The 23,670-nt window shown below is 39.7% G+C and overlaps 1 protein-coding gene and 1 long non-coding RNA gene across 2 annotated transcripts in view; one reads left to right on the top strand and one right to left on the bottom strand.

The window, feature by feature from the left end:
• Window positions 1-1,741: 1,741 nt before the first annotated feature.
• LOC124311680 overlaps window positions 1,742-23,670 on the bottom strand; it is a 35,505-nt gene continuing 13,576 nt past the window's right edge. The window contains exons 4-5 of the long non-coding RNA XR_006910121.1: window positions 9,360-9,470; window positions 1,742-1,913 (exon numbers count right to left, since the gene is read on the bottom strand). This is a non-coding gene — a long non-coding RNA (uncharacterized LOC124311680). The remainder of the gene's footprint in view (window positions 1,914-9,359; window positions 9,471-23,670) is intronic.
• LOC124311332 (protein dimmed-like) lies at window positions 11,044-13,024 on the top strand. The gene has a single exon (XM_046775779.1). The coding sequence runs from the start codon at window positions 11,759-11,761 to the stop codon at window positions 12,644-12,646; it is 888 nt and encodes a 295-aa protein (XP_046631735.1). The 5' UTR covers window positions 11,044-11,758; the 3' UTR covers window positions 12,647-13,024.

Below are 23,670 nucleotides of genomic sequence, written 5' to 3' on the forward strand. Positions count from 1 at the left end.
GTGTTTGTACCCTCCTCCTCCAATTCACCGTGTTTGTATTTATTTCCCCCGTTAATAGTTCAAGTGTTTGGCTTCTCCTTCCCCATATTGGATGATGACGGCCTGCTAGGCTGGGCACTTTGTAAGTTACGCGTGTGGGTTCACCGTTCGCTACATTCAAAGTCCCCCACTGTGCAATCATAGCGGCCCCGTCAACAGCCAGGTCGCCCGCCGAGTCAAATGGAGCACAATTGGACAGGTATTACGATTTGTGTACAGAAATCTACTTAGCCTCTTTACCCATCTTCTTCTGGCCCAGTTTTACTTTATTCCCTCTAATTCTTCTGCCTCAACAACATTCTCGACGTTAGTTGTGTGGTCAAAACAATTTTCTGATCTTTGTAACTCCCCACGCAATCAACGACCTCGCCACTTTCCGGCACTCCGACCTGATGAGCGCAACTGCCGTTCACTGTGTTTCTTTTAAAAAAGGACCAACACAATGTCAAGAATCAGGGGCTGCTCAACTTTCAGTTTCCGACTGGTGGGCCCTTACCAAGAAAATATCCGCTCGTCTCCATCAATGAAAGTTGGAACTCGCCAGGACCTCACACAGCAAAAGAATTAAATGCGAGGGAAACCAAATTTGTTGTTTTGATTGAATCAAGCTGCGCACGAATAAAGTAACGAGGGGAGAGTTTTCTACCGGCACCAGGACTTAATGAGGGGCCAGAGACCCAATGCCCTTGGGTCGCCCATGACACTTTCATCAAGTCCAACTTCTTTCTCGGTAAAACAAAAACAAAAGAATCACTTTTTATTGCTATCGCCATGTGTTTTATGTGATTTCAAAATTACTTTTCATTTCATTCATCGTCGTAAGGGTGCTGCCCCTGTTGTTCACCGTTTCTTATATTCTCCCCTCCAATCACCCACCAATGAATTTTCCAGGCCGTTTCACTTTCGTCGGAGACCAGCAGACCGTTAGTTGAGAAAGTGTCACTTGACCACCTGACGACCTTTGGCTCGACCATAGACCTCAATACTGTACCGTACATTTAATTACCGCAATTACGATCGTGCCGGAGCCTCATGAGAAAACGAAAGTGTCGACAACGGTACCGGTGCTGACGGCCATTTGAGACCGCACAGCTTGTGTCCAGTGGCCGGCGTTTCCTGCAACTCTCTCGGTTGACATAACAAATGACGAATCATTTATTTCTTTAAACACGCGACCCCAAATCCGATTTCTACTGTCCTTTCGCCTTTCGGTGGTCGGCAACATTTCAATCTCGAGAATAGAGATATCATTTGAACCTGAACTGATCGATCCCACTGGAACAGATTTGGTTTTCAATCCCCTCCGTCGACTTCAAAAATCATTTGTCAAACCTCAAACCAAATTGGGTGAAACACTTAATGGAAAACGTTGCGTCTAGCGGTGAAGGTTTTTTTACCTTTTCAATGGCAGCGGCTTTCCTCTACTTCAACAGGTAACAATGACAACATGCGCTATTTAAAAAATCGCCTTAAAATATGGGACTATTCACAAAAACTGGAAGAACGAAAAACACAGAGGAGCAGAGAGAGTGATTTGGAAAAAGAAAAACGATGAAGTTTTTGAGGAGCGCCAACGGGCGAAACCATTTGTGAAAATGTTCCACACACGAAATGAGAAAAAAAGGAAGAAAGAAATGGAGGATGAACTTAAGGGAAAAGGAGAATAGAAATGGAGTAATACGAAAATGATTTGACTTACATTTGAACTCGTAACGGACCCCAACGAAGTTTGTAACTTGGGAGTTCACATGATGCCACTGTGAATAGTTTCCAGGAAGAGGGGATTTTGTCTTCACAGGTGTGCGTTACCGAACTCTCATGATCTTTGGCGCGTTCCTTCCCTGCACTTCACTGCCTCCGTCCGACACTCGAAACTGTGGGGGGAAATAAACGAAATAATTAGACGGAAATAAAAGCTGCCTTGTTGAGAAAACTAGAACACATCAAGAGCATCATCAAGAGGTCAAAAGCAGCGGGAGAAATCCACGTGTCTCCCACATTAAGGACTCTACTGCTCAACAATAAAAAAAGAACAACTCTAACACAACTCTATTCACAACAAGTAGAAGCGTTATTCAAATGAGTTCATCCTACCATAAATTCAACCACCAAATAGTTAACAAAGATTATCTCTCCAAAAATAAAAACGAGATACTCAAGTAGGATGGTGGAGGAGAGGGTGAATAAGAGAAAGATAAAACTAAACTAAAAAAAAAAAATGTTTTAGATGGTCAGTCTAACCCATCGTGGGGGGCAACGGACCAGGGGACTTTCATTTTTTTCTCTCTTGTTCAAAACCCGTGCGGCTGTCGGAATGAAAAACGGTTCGCATAGGGCCTATCATTTCGAATGGTAAAAAAATTGTAAAATTCCAAATGGAAGAAATGATATCAGAGGAAATTCAATGTTTTCATCTAAATGTTGTTCTACTGGCGCCAGGTTATACAATCGTCTGTCAAAGTGCTCAGTTCCCACAGGACTTTTTTTAATCCCGAAATTCTTGGTCCCTCAGCAATTCCAGCAATTCAGTTGAATCGTTGCAGTTTTTCCTAGATGAACGATGGAATAGCCTGAAATTTGGGGAACCCTTGTAGTCTTCGTAAAAGATGAATGACTGTTCCAAGTCTCTCGTGTAAACCTGTAATTAGCTCTCATATCTTCATCAGTTTCTACCTGGGCAAATGGAGCCGGGAGTTTTTTTTCCCCACCTATGTGATGACACGTACAGTATCGCATCAGTGTGAGTTCTACAATACCATTTGATTGAACTCAAAAACAAACAGAATAACGATTTTTCTCTTTGGAATTGATCATTGTAGTTAATTGGCTGTTATTGTCAGTGACCTGAGAAACGGAAATGGCAACTTTTCATGATCCGACCAATCGCTTGGGTGGCAGAAAGCACAATACGTCGTAGAGAAGCTCAACTGAAGTTGGCCATTCGTCTTTGCGTGTTGCGGACTCGACGACAGAATTATTTCTTGGCATGTGGGAAACTTCGGTGATCTCCGAGACGACCCTCCCTTTTGAGCGCGGAGCCTATTTTTGTCTTTTGACCGCGACTGTGATTCCAAAGGGACTTTCACTGATTACCTTTTGCTTCCATCGACCCTCGTCCCCCGAATAGGACACTGTCGGAACACACAGCGACATGCATTCGACTCCTCCTACCCCACCCTCGTTTATTTCTAGTTTATTTACCCCTATCTTTGCCCAGTATAGGACAGAGTAACCCATTGTCGAGGCTCTACCATTCCACTTCATTAGAAGGAAAAGACCGCTAAATGCATACGGGACGGACAACAAGACCACAGTGGCGACTCGAAACTGTTTTGGCAACAAGTTACCGATGATTGCCGACAAATAACCTGTCCGTGTGATGCCGCATCGATGGAAAATTTGACATTTCCGCTGTCCTTTCTTGCCGATTTCCCGATTCGACGACCAAGAGGCAACTGGCAACTCTTGGAACCAAAGTGGCAAGGAGATGGAGGACTGCCCAGAATAGATCTCAGTGCCTGTTTCATCGGCCTCAAGGCTAAAGCAATTTCTAGAACCAAATGATTGTCTAGGTGCAGGTTCACCTCAAACCCCATCAAAACAATTCAATCCCTTCTCCATCTCCCACAAGAAACAACACAACACAAGATGGGCCGGTGATAACCGCAATAGCAAATGACCTGAAACAAAAACAAGCTGAAGTAAAGACGAGTCCGCAAAGTGAACTTTGACTAATTGAGTTCGGGGTTTCTTTCAAAACAAAAAAAGTGATGATATAATCAAAGGCTCAAATTTAGTCATCAGATAACAAAAGGATCTACAGTCTGCTGGTGTGTAAAATAAGGGCTTGTATTATTAAGACAAAGAATAGCGCATCTAGTTAGTGACGTGATAAAATCTGTCGGCGGTCAGAACCGTTTATACACTATGTATCCTGTATGTACCTGTTTCCTCATTTCAAAATTGTGTTATTAGTCGAAATGGGAACATACCTATTAACTAACTGCCTTGGATTCACAGTTTGAATTTTACATGTGAATTTATTTCCCTTTTCATTTCCTATTTTCTTAGTTTTAAATAAAGACAATAAAATGGAAAAAAATTGATTAATTTATGCAACCAACTTTGACCCGGTAATTGTTGGAATTTAAACGGTGGGAGAATTCTACGTCGACTTCAAACAATTAATTACTCGTTGTCGATTCTCGAGAAATAATAACATTAAGTAATATTTTTTCAAGCACTAGTTCTTACGGAACACGCATCAACAACATGTAATCATCAACCGCTTTTACGTCTCTATTCTTCCCTGTTTCTATGTGGTGGAGGTTGCACAAAAAAAAGTTTATAGAGAACCCTAGTTTAGCTTCAAACAGTACACAGGAATGCTCCTTCAGTGGTAGATGACGGAGGCTGCTGATATTCCGGGGAAGTAAAACCCTCATGTCTCATGAGCAGTTTGAACGAATTGACGTAGCGGCTGAGCCCAACCTCAAATAAGGAGAAAGGGATTTTCTCCCTCGTCCGTAGAGGAACTCTCAATCATATCCTCACATCTGCTAACGTCTTTTTGGTTACTGATAAGGCTACAGTCCCTCAGTCAAAACGTTTAATACTTAATCACAGGGTTGCGTCAAACAGTGCATAACACAAAAATGAGCCACCAATGACTTATTTGTCTTTCCCTGAGTCCGGCATCTTTCTACCTAGGGCTTTCTACCTAGGGCCTTCCAGCAGTGAAGTATATTAAAAGTTTCAAATATTTTCCCCTTTATCTAGTTAATAAAATCATTCAAATTAGAATTTTTTACAGTTTGGGTTTTCTACTACATCGTAGCCAAATTTCATATAAATGAGAAATAGAGAGATAAAAAAATGTTATCACAGAAAGAAGGCCAACAGGTCACGAATAATCCAAGTTGTTGGAAAACAAGCGTGAATTATACCTGGCGGTGCAACAGACAAGGACGATTGAAGGTGGGATTGAATTCAGTACAGGCCAAAGAGTCAAGAGCCACGGTGGCTAACTAAATTATGAAAACAACGCCTCATTGAAGCGGATTATGAATTTATGAATGAAGCCAACAAGTGGGTCCCACTGCATGGGAATCACAACTCGGTGGCAATAAATGAGAGAAAATATACACAAATAAAATAAGAATCAAGAGGTTGAAGGTGAACGTTCGGAGGTTCTTTCTGACAAGGTTTGACGTTTTATTCGTTTTTCGGTCTCTTTCTTTTCTGGTTTATTTGAATAAGGATTGGGTCTCTCTTCATTACAAGGGTCTCTTCATTTGCAGCAGAGTCATCAAAAGGATGTCAAAAGAGCAATGAAACAATTGCCTCCTCTCCTCTCGACTCACCGACCACCCTACAAGACCTTCACTCCTCATTGCTAGACGATCCTCGGCCGTCAAAGACACCGACGCTATTGCCGCCTCGCCTCCTATTTGGTTATCATCACGACCCTACGTATACTCTCATTACCTCAAGTTCACATAGTTCAAGTACGTCACATCAATCTGCGCTATAGGACTTCTTCCGTCACCCGATTACAATGCAATATGTCATTTTCTTCTAACTAGGACACTTCTGATTCTCTCTGTACCCCACCCCCTTCGAACGGTCTTGTCGAACGGTAAACTAATAATGAAATCTGGGTCACATCTCTTCACAATAACGTTACTTATGAGTCAACGTGACAGTAGCAGTAACGGTATGGTTTAATTGAGAGCAAACATTTGATTTCATTCCTTAATGAACATTGGAAGTGCGCTGGAACAAAATCGTTCATTTTGATTTTTCCAGTTTAAGACTTCTTTTTTTTATAATATCTTTAATTTGACATAAACAAATGAAGAGTTAAGAATCATATTTGACCATATAGACACAGCATTGGACAGGAAACGTACCGACAGCCAATTAATTCTCCATCTTGATGAGTTTATGGCAGCAAATCAAACATCATCATCAGTTGTCAAATAAAAACTGCGGCGATTCAAGGTAGACACACCCATAAATTCGAGGAATAGCAAAGTGCGTGTACCGCGTGCAGTCATGGAACATTGTTCAAAGGCTTAAAACAAACAAGCAAAAAACGAAGAATAAAGAGATCTGTTATACGACGCTCCCCCTTCTGATTTTTTCATTTTTGTTTAAGTCTACCCAGTAGTCCGTCCTATAAGTTGGATACCGACATTATGATTGGACGACTTTTTCACGCTGAATTTAATAGATTCCTCTAATTTAGAAGTAGTGCCGCTTTCCAAGGAAACACTGCGGACTCCTACATGTCTCATTGTCCTTGTCTATACCTTCGTATCTTTTTCTTTTATTCACTTCTCTCTATTCGTTGCCCCTGTTGCATCGAAGTCGGTTATTCTTTACCATTTCCTCTATGCTCAAAGAAGCTGAAAGAAAAAGAATAACAAAAGAAATCCCATTTTTATTATCTTCCTCTTGTCTATTGTCTCCCCGTCAAGGCAAGGCGCCGCTGTTCCTTACATGTCCCTGGTAACCTGGCAGCTAAATTAGACCCAATAGTAATTCGGTAGCTAGTGGAATAAGAAATCTTTTTATACAACTTGTCGATTGCACAGTCTTTTACGTAACACCTGATTCGTCCTCCAGCTCCCCGCTTCTTTTTATTTACGATAAAATCTTTAGGGTTCAAACGCCTTTCAAAAAATGTAAAAATGTCATTCTTTAACTCTAAGAAAAGTTGAGGACGACATTACCTAGTTTGGAGTCTAACTCAAGTGATTCAGTTTAAGATATGTAATCTAGAAACCTTTTTTCATTATAAAAGTTGGTATGCAATCAATTTGAAGGGAGGAGGACATGTTGAAATATCCGAGTCATCAAATTTTCCTTCCGTCAACAAGTTATGTTTTTTCTTCAAATTCCTTTTTTTCGGATTGTTTCTCTTTGCTCAAGAAATTTCAGTAGAGAAAGAGGCGGGAAGAAGGAGAAAAACAAGTACATGCAAATGTCAACGGATCCATCCTCCGTGTTGACCGCGTATAATCTGCCTGTCAAGTTTGCATCCCTGGTAGAGAGGCCGTCGTGTGTGTTTCGTGTCGTCTATATTTTCTCTTTATTTCTTTAATTCTATTTGTTTTTCGAAAGTCAAACGGTTGCTCTCTAAATAATTGTCCCCCAGAATCATAAGTTGATATTCAAAAACATCTGTAGATCACATCGCGTGATTCAAATTGTCCGCCCATGGCGAGTATACCTGGTCAAAACGCTATTGTCAAGACACCCGACGTGTTATTTCATTTGTACTTAAAGCCTTTTTCATTAAATATGTCCAAGAAATCAAGATTTTACTCATCAGTCTTGAAATTTTCGAAAAAATAAAAAAACAAAACCAAAATATAGCTTATAGGTTTTCTAAAAAGGCTTTACAATTCAAATGATGGAAAATCTTTCTGCGAAAAACCACTTAAACAAAGATTATACCGGTACAACAAACTACAAAGTTCCTGCCCATTGAAAAAAAAAAAAAAAAAAAAAAACTTCCGGCAGGTTGAGGTCATCAGAAAATTTACCGGATGACCACCATCCGATCGAAAGAGACAATCTCAATTTACATCGGGCACGTGGGGATCTATGGCTTCACACAATTTAAAAGGGAAGTAAGTTATGGATTACAGTCGACAACCTGCAAATTGTTACCCAAAAAAGCTTCCTTAAAAAGAAAGAACCAAAAATAATATCGAAACCGCTTTCTGTAAAAACGTACGGGCCACTACTGAACGAACCCCCCCACGCACGACAGGGCCCAATACGAACAGGAAGGAGAGTGGGCATGTAGGAAGGAAAAAAATTGTATAGGATCAGGTGTCGGGCACCTTAGGGAACAAAAAACTTTGCAGTTTCCTAGCTTGCACTCTATTGGATCTTCACGGTCATCTCCCGTATCTGGTTCCACTGACCATCTGCCCTTGTGTTTTCTTTTTTTTTAAAATGAATCTTTCACAATCGTTAACTCATTAAAAATCAAATGTAAATAGACGATCTTTTGAATCAAGCAAGTAAACAAAAATTAACAAAATCAATGTCACCATAGGAATTCGTGGCACCGACTTGTTACTTTTTGTTGCATCTAAATTCTAAATGAATCGAAACCAAGCGAGATTAACTGCTCGAAAATGCAATTCATACTTATTCAAGTAAAAAAATAACGAAATCAAAAAGTATCGGTAGCCGAACAGGTGGTCTCTGAAGTGGCTCACATCAATTGTCGCTTCTTTATGGACGCTGAAAAAGTGAAGAAAGAAAAATGTCTTCCGAATGCAGCCCATTTCAGCCACCACAATTTGACGTCAATTGCCTTCACTTGTTATTTGTGGATTCTATCGGTAGGTGAGAGACATTGACGATGATGAACCTTTGCTATGGATACCTGCCTTGTCTAAAGTAAGAATAGCTTCTTCTTTTCGCCTTTTTGTTCGTATATTGAGATTTCAAAGAGCTTTTTTTGTCTGCCATTGAATCTTTGCCATGGATCCAGTTGATCAGATAGTGGGTCGAATAGTTACATGGAAGTCATGCTGTGCATTGTGACACGACACGAGCCACTCTACTAAGTCGCCACTGTCCATTGAATCTATTTTGCTGATCAATGTTGTTGTTTACTAAAATTTAAATGTCTGCGATGGGACAGGGAGAGGTCAGAAAAAGAGAAGAAGGAAGTCCAGTTGACTGATTTGTTGCTGGACTACCGATGGTACCCGATGATATCACTTCTACTTCCTACCTATTCCTTACCCTGCAGGGAGACCTTTCAAGGCGTCCTATGTAGTGGATATACCCCTTTACCCATCTCGACTTTTCTCGGCTTTTCATCGATGGACTAGTCTCTCGTCAGAGTTTGGCCTCGTAAATTTCTTTGGAACAAGTTTTTTTGGGGGGGCCATTCTGTTTTGACAACGACACACCACTCCATGTCTCACCAGCCAATACATTTTAGTCCCTTTACGTACGGTGGATGGAGTCCCAGATTTTGTCTCCATTCTTCCTTCGCTTCGTCCTATCACTTTCTCCCGACAAATTCCTCTTTTTTTTTTTTTTTTCTTTTTTTCTATTTTTAACAAGAAAAAAAGAAAAGATTTGTTTTCAGAATTTAACCCCACAATTGAATTCTTTTGCTAACCGAAAACATTAAAGAGCATTAAAAACATAATTTCCTTGCTCTCTATTCCAAATACAATTTCTCCTTTCGCGTCATAGACGATACAAAAAGGCAAAATGCCCACTGTTTATGGGAAACGCACAAAAAATAGCAAATGACCCAGTAAATACTTGATCTTTACCTGTGAATTTATCAGGTGCGTGTGAATCGGCAAGGTTGGAGAAAATCCGGCTCCCATCTCTGTCCTCGGCTGTCCGCTGAAGGAAGTAGTTCTCCAAAAAGCGACCCCCAACTGGCAAAAAAAAAAAAAAAAGAAAGAAACGAGAACAATAAATTAAGAGCAAGTTATGCAGTCAACCATACGGAGGTCCATATATATAGTCCAACTCAGCGCCCATCAGATATAGACTAGGCTCCACTATAGGGAAAAATGACGGCCTTGCATTAAAACTTAAAATCCACTGGATCCCAATCGTTTGGTGGACCGGGTTTTTTTTTTACGACTTTCAAATTTTTAATTTGAACTTGCTGACTCGTTTGCCTGTGTACATCGTAAAAGATTCAACACTTCTTTTCCCACAAATAAATATGAACCCGAAATAGCAGTGTGTTCATTCGTATTACATAAAATTAGACGCTGGTGATTATGCATTGCGTGGGGGGTCTTGTGTGGCGGCGAAAAAGAGGAAGCTGCTCCCACTTGCTTGAGATGACAGTCGTGTACTTAAAAATCTGATTCATCGCTATAAACTGTTGGGATAGTCAGTTACGACTTGTTGGGGCTTATCCCAAGTCTCAACAAGTCTCTTTACACGTGTAATTGCATTCATCTCATTTGTTATTTTTTCATCGTCTCATTTCTTCGTAATTATTTCAGCTGGGCTAGACACCATGGGAGACGGAGGTTATCCCCCAAAAATGTGCTCGGAAATAAGAACTCGGCGCGGAAATCAAAGACCAGACAGCCCGGCTGCTGTTTGGACTCCGACCGGAACTGCTGAGAAAATTTAATGAGAAAACCAAACAACAACACCGAAATATCATATTCAATTAGTTGAATCGGATCAGTTTTGAATTATGACATCACAATAGCTTCAATCATGTAGACAATCTTTTAGGCCAAAAATGTACTCATCTTTTTGTTCAACAAGCAAAGTCTTTTCGATTCATCGATTCGTTGTTGAAAACTTTCGGAAGAAATAACCTCGTCTGTAACATGTGGTTTCATTTTGTCTCAATCAACTGCAGTTCACGATCAAAATAGAAACGAAACCAACGAAAAAGATTGTTTGGCGCACGGTTTCTCTTTTGTAGATTGTAGAGTTGATCTTTTCACGGAAAACTTGAACATTAATGCCAAAAAAGCCAACGCTAACGCGGGAAATAAAAGAAATAAAAAAGTCAGATCTCGTTAGAAGACCAATAGAAATTATACAGAAGATCGAGGAGCAATTGAAGACCAGCAGTTTTAATTGCTATAATTTCCGACCATTGGTGATGTTTCCCTGCATAACCTACACTCGTCTTGTTCTCAATGACATGCATAACTCGTCTTGGTTGGTTTATTATCATGGACCATTTGGACAGCCCTCTCGTCATAAAAAAAACCAGTTTCCAGATCGTTGCCTCTTTCACCTCGTAGACTCAATGAATCAAGGCAATTGGACGTTTTGGCTCACTTATAACCAACGAAACGAACCGTAAAAAGAGAACTGACATGTCAATGATCTTTGGCAGCCGCATAGTCAAAATCTCAAATCGTAAAAAATGAAAAACTGTTGTGCCCTTTGCTTTTGACTGCCAAATTACAAGATAAACACTTTGGAACTCCTTCGTACTGATCTTCGATCAAGCGAACGGCAGAGTTGAGTTAGTTGGAATTATTCGAGTTACAGGAACCTTCCGTGCCCTCTGGTGGGAGTTGAGAAAGAGGATTTTGGCTTTAGTGGAGGTGTACAAGCGGGTGAAAAAGAAATAAAATAAAGATCAAAGAAACAGTCAAAAAGAGAAGAAAAAAAAAAAAGAAAAAAAAATAACATTCGAGTCCGACCCTTCTTCAATTCTCGCTGGCTCCTATTGGTGTTTCGGGTGTTCCGCAGCCGTTGGGCACAGCAGCAGTAGTAGACACAACAGAGTACAAAGCCAAAAGGTAGATAAAAAAAAAATAAAAAAGCGAAAAAAGAAATGGAGGCTTATGCTGCAGGACAGTGTAATTGGTCTACCTCCGAGGGACGAGGCCCATCACACGGAGAAGAAACAAGAAATTTCCACGCGGGGTCCATCCACAGGTAAAAATAAGAAAAGTCGGGAGGGTGGATAAAGTAGAGAGTGGGAGGTAGGTGGGTTGGATATGAGAAGGAGGAGGTAGAAGAGGAGGAAGGGTCGAGGTATAAAGGTGAGGGTTCGAGTTGGCTGAAAGTCAGATCAGCTTGTGGTTTGCTCCCGTGCACACTTCAACCATTTCTTGCTCGCTCGCTCGCTCTACTCTCTCTATCTCTCTGCCACTTGACTCTTTTCGCTTTTCCCAAAGTGCATCAAAGGCAAGAGTCGACTTTTTGACGGAAGTTTAGTGAGGCAGACATGTTCCAGGATTGCAACAAGAAGCGCTTCATGGCCAGCGTGAACAAAACCGGCAAACACGACGAGTTGTCCGCCTACTTGAACGACAGCAAGTGCATCATCACTCCGCTGCCGCCCGTCAGTTCCATCCGCCATCCGCACAGCAGCAACTGTTTCGACGCCGCTTCCGACGGCTACAACACTCCCAGCCCAATGTCTTCCGAAAGCAACGACCACGGCCACCACATGGGCGGTGTCCATCACTCGTACCGCGGCCACTTTGGCGAAAGTCCGCTGCCGTCGCCCACTCATCCGCACCACCACGGAATTTCCTCGTCAGTCGGAGCCTCCGACGAGGAGATCCGTCAGCGGTTGCAGTACTTTTCCCAGCCGCCGAGCAACGGCTCGTCCAGCAACTACTACGACCTGCGCGTCAGCGTCAAAGACGATCCCGAACGCTGTTACGTCTCCACCGGTCTGCCGACACCCAGTTCTCCCGGCTCGCCGTTCGACAGCCACCACCACCACCACCACCAACAGCACATCAACACGGCGGTCAACTCGCCAGTCAGCCCGGCCCCATCGTCCGTCCATCCGCTGATGGCCGAACATCAAAACCAGTCGAGCAACCAGAGCGGCTCCGATTCCGAGTTGACGTTTCCTCGCAGCACCAGCAGCGCATCCAACGGACAGAAACGGCCGCTCAAGGAAGTGGCTCCGCAGGTGATGAAGAAACGCCGACTGGCCGCCAACGCTCGCGAACGCAGACGGATGAACAACTTGAACAGCGCCTTCGACCGGCTGCGCGACGTCGTGCCCGCTCTGGGCAACGACCGACAACTCTCCAAGTACGAAACGCTCCAAATGGCTCAGAGTTACATCACGGCATTGTGGGAACTGCTTCAGTAAGGCAAGGAGGAGCCCAGGCAGGTCTTTAACGACGATTATTACTGTACCTTATTGCCATTCCCAATTCAAACGGTTACAAGTCTCTAAAGAAGCCTAAAGACGGGTCGACAACTCATTCCAGTTATGCATGATAAAAGCAGACGTTAAGTACCTCATCATTCATTTGTATTCCTCCCTTGAAAGTTAAAAGTGTCCGAATGTTTAGCATAAATGCTATACTACACTAGACTTGCTCATCGCGCCGCACATTCGCCGCTGAATGGCAAGCGATTCAGGATAAAAAGCTCGGTGAACAGATCGAACAAGAGATTCATGGCTTTTTGGCATGACATTTTCAACCGTTGTTATTGCATACACATAAATCTAGTCTGTTTCGTTGATGGTGCGCGGTCGGCCGCTGTTTCTGACGCCGACGACGACGCCATTTATATGTATATCGCCTCAGTATGTAACTCTTTTTTTTTTCTATCTTTCTCTCTCTCTCTTTCTCTCGTGCTATGTGCTCAACTCTCAACGCCTTCCTCTTTTGAATAATTGTCGGAGCACTGTGCGCGCCCCCCTCCACTCTCTCTCGCATTTCCACGCAACTCCGCCGGCTCTGGCCGGTCGCTGCGCGGCATTCATAATTGGAGGCTGTCCAGCTCGTCTTTACTTGCCTTGTCTTTGAATTTATAGAAATGTACGTGGCGATACCCCGGCGAAAGAAAAGTAACACAAAAATTACAATACAAAAATAACAAAAAAAAAAAAAAAGGAAAGAAAGAAAACGGAAAATGTTGCGCGTAATTTATCAAATCGCCGCATGTTGCCCTTTTCAAACGCAGAAACAAAAAGTCTCTTCCAATCGATTGGGTTTCCCAGTTTCCCTTTATCGCCTCTCCGGTGGATTCTCTCTCACCGTGCTCACAATCCACAATGTCTTGTTGCGCCTATTTTCTTTAATGCCGTTTGTTTGTTTGCCAATGCAACGTTATGACGTAAACAGTATACTGTACCTAATTTGACCGTCCATATTGTGCCTTAAAATTGTTGATGGAAGAAAATAGATGTGTCTCTGAAAAACTGAAATTCTCGTCTCTGTTCAATCATTTCATTCGTTCAATTATTTCAAAACTGAGCCACAAGTCAAATTATTTGGAAAATAATTTGATTAGGCGTTGCGAATTGAGATGTCATGGCGTTTTGGATCCGTGTCAAGAGTTACAGCATATACTGTATAGTTTGAAATAAACACAGACGAAAACATTGGAGGGCCGCTTGCGGTTATACGCCGGGCGCTGTTCTGTCTGCAGCGGAGGTGGTCTCTCCGTCATTAAGTTGTACCTTTCGAAATGGGCAGAGAACGAGACACAGAAAGAGGAGAGAAAAAAACGGAGATAATTCCGAGTTCCAACTGCATAGGAGGGAACGGACCTACACTCACAAAAATAAAGAAAACATAGCTCAAGGAAGGGAGATAGTGGCTCTTTTGTATTCAAATTGTTGTCTTTAGTGTAAATCGCCAAAGACAGAAAGAAGAGCCTTGCGAGGGGGGAAACCATTCAATTTGCCGGCATTGGATGAAGAAAGAGACAGAGAAAGGGAGGTAGAGAGTGTGTGTATATCAAGACATTTATTCGGTCAAATGTGGTAGAAGGGAGAAAAGAGGAGGCACCACCACCAGTTTTATACAGTTCCGCACGTACGCAACTCGCAGACATCGAGACTGCAATAGACATCACGCCGCAGCTATAATAATCGCAATGGCAACTTTTCAGCATCATTTCCTCTTTGTGTCCCTGGTTTTTTATCGCCTCGCAAACGCTCAGATAACGACACACAAAAAGAAGGCACAGATGGACGATCCGCCGACAAGAAGAACGTTAGTAGCACGCGTCAGACCACCATCCGTCCGTCCCGTGCATCTTCTGCACTTTAATTTACCAGACCAGCAACCCCACGATAAGGAAAATTGCGATGAATTTAAAAGCCAGCATTAACTTTTTCTCCCCCAAGTCCTATAGAATTACGCAACTGCTCATGGCTATTCTATTCACCACATTTACATAGCTGCCTCGTTGTCGTATTGAATATTACCGCGTTAAGTCAAAGGGACCGTTTCTTTCTCTTTTTTTTGTCGGTCTAAAAATATGTTTTCCCCCGAATGCAACGCCCGGCAATGACAAGTAGTTTCTGACCGCATTTAGATGCCTATCCGCACGAATGTGTTGAGGGTGGTGTCTAGAAGTGCTATCCATCATGTTCAGTTCTTTGTTGTCATTAAGGCAGCGAGCCGTTTCACGTCAATATTTCGAACTACGTGGCGTCATTTACGACATGTGTCGGAGACCTGATCAAGTATTTCATTGTACACGCAACTCGCCATACAAGAATGCGTTTATTCCTCACTCAAAGAATGTTCTATGGAATCTAACGACTGCAGTGTTCAATGTAGGACATTAGGTTCCTCACTAACGCTGACTCGGAACACACGGAAACAAAAGTTGATCCCCAACGTCAGCTTACACTCATCGAGACAAGTGTGTGAAAAAGGTTTGTAAGTTGACATTACAACTCTCGACGAGGAATAAAGTTGAAGGATAGACAAGATTTCAAGTCTTTCGATGGGAGTGTGCAGCTGGGAACTGGAGATCCGTTGAAATTTCCCAACAAACATCCCATCTTAATTCTCTCATTCAAAGCAAAAAGATCGGTGACAAAAAAAGTCCCCCTCGTGTTGAAATGGACGTTGTTTGAAAGGAAACGAGTGAAGTGGCGAATTCTACTTCGACTGTGACCCTCTTCTCTATGACTCTACAACCCTCGTTATTCCTCAAAGAGGACGAATAGCAACACAAACGAATACATGAATGGGGGGGGGGGACAAATAAAAAGACTTGTGCGGTTCAACACATCGTCAATGTTTTTCCGCTTCTTTCGGTTTTCATCATAGATGTGTCAAAACAAACAAGGCCCTTTTTCTCTATACCACGGGCTGTGCAAAAAAATTTGATTGGATCCTTCCACATAAACTTGAAAAGGAAATCGAATTTTAGTGGTCAATGTCTTGTTTGTTTTGTTTTCAAAATGATTCTCAACCTGCTTCCGCATGTGTTGATGTGACGACGACACACGCAGCGATCCACGGGTGGTCTCTCGCTGTCAATAAAGACGACGCGTCTGACAGATGTTGTTTAGTGTCGAAACTGTATCGACGCAATTGACCTACTGAACTCGAATTTCTGCTTCATTTCCGACGACGCTGGCATTACACGGCTACTGCGCTATCCTACATCTATCCTCTTCTTCCTTCGAATTCTTGTTCTTTCTTCTGCTGGCCACGAATCGGGGCAGGTGTTTTCTCCCCTGCAATTGTCGACTATTGAACAACAATTCTATGCTCCGACTCAACATGGTGAAAAAGAACTTCTTTGCTCGTGGCATTACCACTACAAGTGTAAACCCGTACGAAAATGTCTCAGGCCTTCTCATATGAGTCTCCTATATGAGAACCGTATGAGTCCCAAAACATAGCTGATTTCTCATATGAGATGAGTCACTCAGTGAGTTATCATTAGATGAGAAATCATATGAGGATATGCGAATTTATTCATTCATCCTCCTCACATGAGTTATGTTTGATGAGATATCATATGAGGATAGGAGTTTTCCTTATTTCATGAAATGCATGTGAGTTTTCATATCATGAGAAATCATATGAGGATATGGGAATTTATTCATTCAGCAACCTCACATGAGTTTTAGTTGATGAGATATCATATGAGAATAGGAGTTTTCCCTATTTCATGAAAAGCATGTGAGTTTTCATATCACGAGAAATCATATGAGGATATGCGAATTTATTCATTCATCCTCCTCATATGAGTTATGTTTGATGAGATATCATATGAGGATACGAGTTTTCCCTATTTCATGAAAAGCATGTGAGTTTTCATATCACGAGAAATCATATGAGGATATGCGAATTTATTCATTCATCCTCCTCATATGAGTTATGTTTGATGAGAAATCATATGAGGATACGAGTTTTCCCTATTTCATGAAACGCATGTGAGTTTTCATATCATGAGAAATCATATGAGGATATGCGAATTTATTCATTCAGCAACCTCACATGAGTTATGTTTGATGAGATATCATATGAGAATAGGAGTTTTCCCTATTTTATGAAACGCATGTGAGTTTTCATATCATGAGAAATCATATGAGGATATGCGAATTTATTCATTCATCCTCCTCACATGAGTTTTAGTTGATGAGAAATCATGTGAGAGTAAGAGAACTTTGAAACTTCCTTATCTCATGGGAGTGCTTGTGGGTTCTCATTACATGAGAAATCATATGAGGATATGCGAATTTATTCATTCATCCTCCTCACATGAGTTATGGTTATGAGAAATCATATGAGGATAAGAGATTTTGACATCCTCGCTCTCCCATGAGAAAGCATAATATTTTATTTGGGTGTATGAAAAATTAGTGAGTCATCAGTACACATGAGATATCAGCAAGTTTTCAGTAATCCTGAGAAATCAACGTGTTTTCAGCTTACACGAGGATTTAGTGAGTTATCATTCCATTTGAAATTCAGTGAGTTTTTAGTAAACGTGAAAAACTAGTGCTGAGTTCTCAGTAAACAGGAGAAATCAGTGAGTTCACAGTAAATGGGAGAAATAAGTGAGTTCTCAGTAAATGTGAGAAATTAGTGGGTTTTCAGTAAAATAGAGAAATCAGTGAGTTGTCGGTACATCCAAAAATCATGCCATGGGATTATTTGTTCTCTAATTTGTTGAAGCATTTTTAACCGTTCAATAAATTAAATTATTCGCACTATTCTTACATATGATGATCCCAATATATGACTGAGTTAGTCGTGTGGGTTAAGTCACCAATTCTGGTTGTGAAAGACGAAGGTTTAAATCCGGGATAAGTTTATTATTTTCAGCATGCCGTACCAATGGTACGGCACAATATATATGGAATATTTAACTGATGCAATAGTCGATGCATGGCTGCACCGAAACTTTCATGATTGAATTGAAGCTGCATCAGTATCGAACCTTAATACCCTCAACATTAACGTGATTGTCTAAATCGTTAACCATTATACAATGATGAGGTTATTAAAATTGTGAGTAGGAGACAATTGAACTTGAAGAGCGAAAAAAGAGTCGTTAGTTCTCTGAATTCCTTAAAAGGCAATTTTAATTTTCTTGTTATCCTAATAATCATTCTTACAACAATTCATAACATATCTGTATCGCCTTGGTATGGCACGACGGCCACCTGGGTTCAAATCCAGATAAAAAATTTTCATTTTGCCAAAAAGCAACTTTTCCCAAGAGCCTATAACAAGAAAGCCATTTTATCATCATTAAACCAAATTATTGGTTCTTGACGATGACAAATTATTTCTTTACAAGGTTTGTTATCTTATGATATCATGATTTCATGAAAAATCATATGAGGGTAAGAGAATTTTGAAACTTCCTTATCTCATGGGGGTGCTTGTGAGTTCTCATTACATGAGAAATCATATGAGGATATGCGAATTTATTCATTCATCCTCCTCACATGAGTTATGGTTTATGATAAATCATATGAGGGTAACAGATTTTGGCGACTTACTTATCTCATGTGAACGTTTGTGAGTCCTCATTACATGAGAAATCATATGAGGATATGCGAATTTGTTTCATTCAGCCTCCTCACATGAGTTTTGGTTGATGAGAAATCATTTGAGGATAAGAGATTTTGACATCCTCGCTCTATACATGAGAAAGCATAACATTTTCTTTACGTGTATGAAAAATTAGTAAGTCATCATACATATTATGAAAAATTATGACCACAACTTTTTTGGATCTGCTAATTTTCGATCCTCTGTTACTCAAACCTTTTTTTTGTAATAATGAAAAAAATATGCAAAAAAACTTGTAAACATTGCGCATCAATCAATTTGCCACACAATTCTGCTTCGATTGATGTACAAACACTCATAGTCTCCCCTAAGCACTTCTAATGAAACTAAACAAAGGAATTTTTGCTTTACTGAAAACCAACCTAAAATCCCTAGAATTTTCCGAATTCAAACGCATTTCCCAATTAAAACCAACTGCTTCGTATAATTTTAATCCCTATCTAACAAATTACATAATTCTGAAAGGAAAACACCAGATTGTGAGTTCAGAATTATGAACTTGGAAATAATGTTAGCAGGATGAATCGATATGAGATTTCCAATGTGTGTTATACGAAGCAGTTGGTTTTTATTTGGAATTGCACTTAAATTGTCACATTCGACTAAAGCTCCAAACATTCTAGGGACATTACGTTGGTTTTCACTACAACTTTGAAGGATGCCAAATGACATTATTTTAATAATTCTACCTTCCGAGTCCATCACGAAACAATTGCTTCGTTTTGCATCCTTTTTATATGTGCTAACAGTGTAAACACAGTTTCGTACCAACATTCTGTTAAAGCTAATATATTGATTTCCATAGTTGTTGCATGCAAATTTTTGTTCGGGTGATAATATCTGTTGTTTTCCATTCCCTATGAATACGATGTTGTTGCCCTGTTTCACTACTTTTTTTGTTGTCACAGACGTTCCAATCATTTTTTGTTGAATGTCATCAAAGTATGTGTTTTTGACATTTGAATTTTTTATCATAGCGGTAAGTGCTTTCAGTTTCATAAATTTCTGAAAGTTTTGTGCAATCTGAAGACTCATACACTGAGTCCCATTAAACATGTCAACAAGAACCCCATTAGTATTTTCAAACCCATATGCTGATGTTACCCACAGTGGCCCCCAATTTTTAACACAGTCACAGGCATGCAGTAATTGATGGACATTAAAACTCATATTACTTATGCCATACAAATGTTCAAAATCCTTGACGAATAATTCAAGGTTTTTTTTGGCGATGTCCAACTCATCAAGGGTAATAGATTTCTGATTTAGAAGGTAAATGGAGGAACTAAATAACAAAAAATGATTATAAAACGGTTCTGGGAGGATTCCTTTGAAAATAAAGGGTCCATAGTATAGAAGTAAATTCCTCCATTCTGAGGACTTCCAACTTGAACGTAGACTTAGGCTTCCAGGTAACCGGGATACATTTGAAGGAGGAAATATATTAGACAATTTAATGTTAATATCTTTCAGTAACAAGCCCATGTACCACGGTTGGTCACAATTTTTTGGATCAAACCAAAGTGTTGCCAGTTGTTTCATTACCCCAAGGTCTACACAATGCATAGAATCAAAAACGATTCCAAGAATAATGTCAAACAGGGTAAGAAAAAGACTCAAAACAGAGTAACCCTTTACTCCCTTCACCGGGTATTGACATTCATTTGCTCTTTTAGCACACTCTTCTACAGACTTTTTATCTCTTAATACTGAAAATTCTTCGTAGTTGTAAACAGTTTTATTGTCTACCCTCGTCCCACTATTCTCACACCAACTACATCCAAAAAATCCATTAAATTGCACAAAGTTTTGAACTGGGGCACGAGCAACAGCATCACAACAAAATCCTAGCAATTCAACTGGTGACGTCACAATTTCATTGTTGCGTTTCCATTGAAAACCAGAGATGGAGAGTTTTTTTATTTCTTCGCAAAATCCTCTTAAAAGTGCATTACAATTAGGTTTACCTTTGGCGAACCACAAGCTACTCACAACAGGGAATTTTTTTCTTTCTGAGGGAGGAAGTTCAAGAATGATGAATTGAACTGGCCAAAGTGCTGTATTAGTTGTCTTAAAACTGACAACGCCATCAGTGGATCCCATAAGTGAAATTCCGAACTGTCCCTTTCTCCTTTCTGAATACTGGGCATACATTAAGCCATCATAGACATCGGATATTACGTTTCCATTCTTTTTTTTACCCTCAATACATTTAATATGATTCCCAAGCCCAAAAGATTCCAATATACACTTCAGTTGTTCAGCCACAGACATATATAGATAGAAACATCCGTTGAGAACCAAGTCAGATTTTGTATGTTCTTCTACTCCGCATGGACACTTAAAAACTTTATTATCTTCCATAATTGGTTCATGACAAGATGGGCAAAAGTACTTGGTTTCAATATTGGATTTTGGCAAACATTTTTTAAATAAAAAGGTTGTAGGTGGAAGTTGAGAATCTTTAGGAAGAAGTAACCCTAGTATATTTAACAAATTTTGCAAACCATCATTTGTCAAAGAGTATCGAGCAACAAATGTTGCAAGCATAATTATAGCATGTAAAATATTGACTGAGCTCCCATTGTATAAAGGGGATTTCCATTTTTCGTTGTTTACATAGTCATTAAATTCAAACTCTGACGTTTCATCATCATTTTCCTCAGTTTGATTCTCTGTACCATAATTACTATGCAGCCCAGAAAACAGTTCATCATTTTCCACATTATATTCATTATCTTGCATTTCAATGTTGTTATCTAAATTAATATCATCTCCTTCATGGATTTCCATTTCTTCTGATGCTGTTGATTCGTTAGATTCTACTTGTCTTGCTTTATTCCATCTAGAAATGGTTGATTTCGGGATTCGTACATTCTTATTCACCAAATATCCTTTATAATACCGCTTGTTTAATCCACGATTCATCTTTTAATTAGCTATGAAAGAGAGGAGAAATTTGTATGTAGTTGGCTGACTTCGATTGACTGACTGACAGATATTCATTGTTTACGTTTTTCGCGACCGATTCTATAAAGAATCGGCCCGAGGGAAGAAAAGGGAGAAAAGGAAAGTATGAAAAAAGGGGGGACCCATATTACCCGTGAGGATTGAACACGGGTCCCCAGAACCACAGTCAGATGCTATTCCACCGTGCCATTATAACATATAGAGGAGACCAGGGTTAGATGGCCATTTTTTTACACACCCGGGCCTGCATTCCGTAATTTTCACTGGAATAGTTCATTTATTTTTTTAATTAAAGCTTATTATCTTGGCTAAAATATAGCGTCAAAAAAACAACTTGCCCCAGCTAGCAGACAATGTTAAGTAAATGAGGCAACTTGCCCCAAAAATAAACGGCCGACTTACCCCATGGTAGGTATTCGGCTTCATGTTTATAAATGAAATATTTATACACCTTTAAATAGAAAACCGAAATACACAAAGTTTAGCCAAGACAATAAGCTTTCTGCCTGCAAAAGATCATATATACTAGTTAATTACCGTTAAAGTTATAAGTAAGTCAAAAATTCGTTTCCCCCCCTTAAAATAAGATAAAATAAAATACTGAAGTAAAAACATTCTAATTATCAAACTACACAATATGGCTATCCTGAAATTAGCTCAATTTCAATTTTCATTAAATAAATCAGAAAAGAGCGACCTCGACGCGATTCATGTCTAAAATTCACCAACATTTCGCTCCCCTATTTTTGTCATGGGACACCTGATGAAACAACAACTACAGGAAAATTCAGACTTTCCAAATTATGAAAAAGGTATAACTGAATAAACTGTTTGAATGTCAAACGTCATAGGTAGTTGGATATAGAGTGGGGCTACTAGTCATGAGTTCTATGGTTCAAGTCTCAATACGGACAACTTCTATAGTGTTACTATTAATTCTGATAAGTAGTAATAGAATATATAATATTGCAATTATTTGAAATAGCATTTGTATTTATTCGTATTTACTAATCACTGTCATCTGTTGATGAAACATAAACAACACCCCTTGCAAAAGGATAACGGGGTTTACGTTTCTGGGCTGATGGTGTTAACTTTTCATCTGGAATCATGAAAAAGTCTTCCTCTTCAAACGGAAGACAACTTTTGGCTGCAACACACTTATGAATCCATGATGGGCGAATCAGTTTCATTCGTGTGGCATAACTTCTCGTGTAAAGAGTTACAATATCTGTCACGACACAGAATGTATTTTTTCCTATAAACATAAAATAAATTTAGCTTACATTTCACCTAAGAAAATATATAATATTAACCTGGATTGAAAGTGATGCTTCCCCCATGTTTCAAAATTATGTTGTCTAGAGCCAGTTTTTCAACACTTACTGGGGGGGGAATTGTTTTCTGCACTACACAGATTTCTTTTCCTGAAAAGATTAACGATGACTTCGGGTCCATATTAAATTGTAACATACAAATAGGCCCTCTTAAACTGTTCGGTGTACTTTTAACTGTTTGACTTATACCAGATTGACTTATAGACGTGGATTGGATGCTGAGTTGCATGTATTTGCAGTAGCCAACAGGTTTTTTCCAATAAATCATTACGGAGAGAATTTTTATCTTAAACTTTAAAAATAGTTACACTCAATTTTATCAATTAATCTTTTAGAACTAAATTCTTTATAAGGATTGATAATAATAACAACTGACTCCCTAAGAATCAGCTGATGTAAACATGTTTCTCGCATTACATATCTAGTGCACTAGATATGTATGCGATTAATTGGATATTTATCATAATTAAATCACTAAATATATTTGCGATTAATTGCAGATTAATCATGACCAAATCAATCCATCCCAAATCGAAAATTGGACGATTTAATCAAATGATTATTGTCCCAAACCTTGAAGAAAAATGCATTACAGAGAATATTCCACACATTCACATATCCCACAAATTTCCTACAAATTTTCCATAAATTTATGAATATATGAACGCTCATCCTTATTAGGATTTGAACCAGCATCACATACTTCTACAAATTAAGAGACCAACGCTTTAACCACTGTGCAATGGATCGACATATTTACATCACGCGTAATTTAATATGATTGATTAATGAATAATTATTTAAAACATGAAGGTTACTTATGTTATTCTCGTTTAACAATGTAGATTGTTAATCTAGATTATAATGCTTGATGAAAATTTGAGATTATCAATACATTGTACAATTCATTAGAATTTTTATATGTTGGATGAGTCATAAAGTTTGTACAGTATAGTGTGGTGTAGTGGTTATAGTATCCGCTTCAGAACCGAGAAACACAAGGTTCAAATCCATGT

The sequence above is a fragment of the Daphnia pulicaria genome, chromosome 8 (assembly GCF_021234035.1).
Source record: "Daphnia pulicaria isolate SC F1-1A chromosome 8, SC_F0-13Bv2, whole genome shotgun sequence".
NCBI classification, from domain to species: Eukaryota; Metazoa; Arthropoda; class Branchiopoda; order Diplostraca; family Daphniidae; genus Daphnia; species Daphnia pulicaria.

Excerpts from the sequence above, each read along its gene's own strand:
- LOC124311332 (XM_046775779.1), top strand. The coding sequence starts at position 11,759 with ATGTTCCAGGATTGCAACAAGAAGCGCTTCATGGCCAGCGTGAACAAA.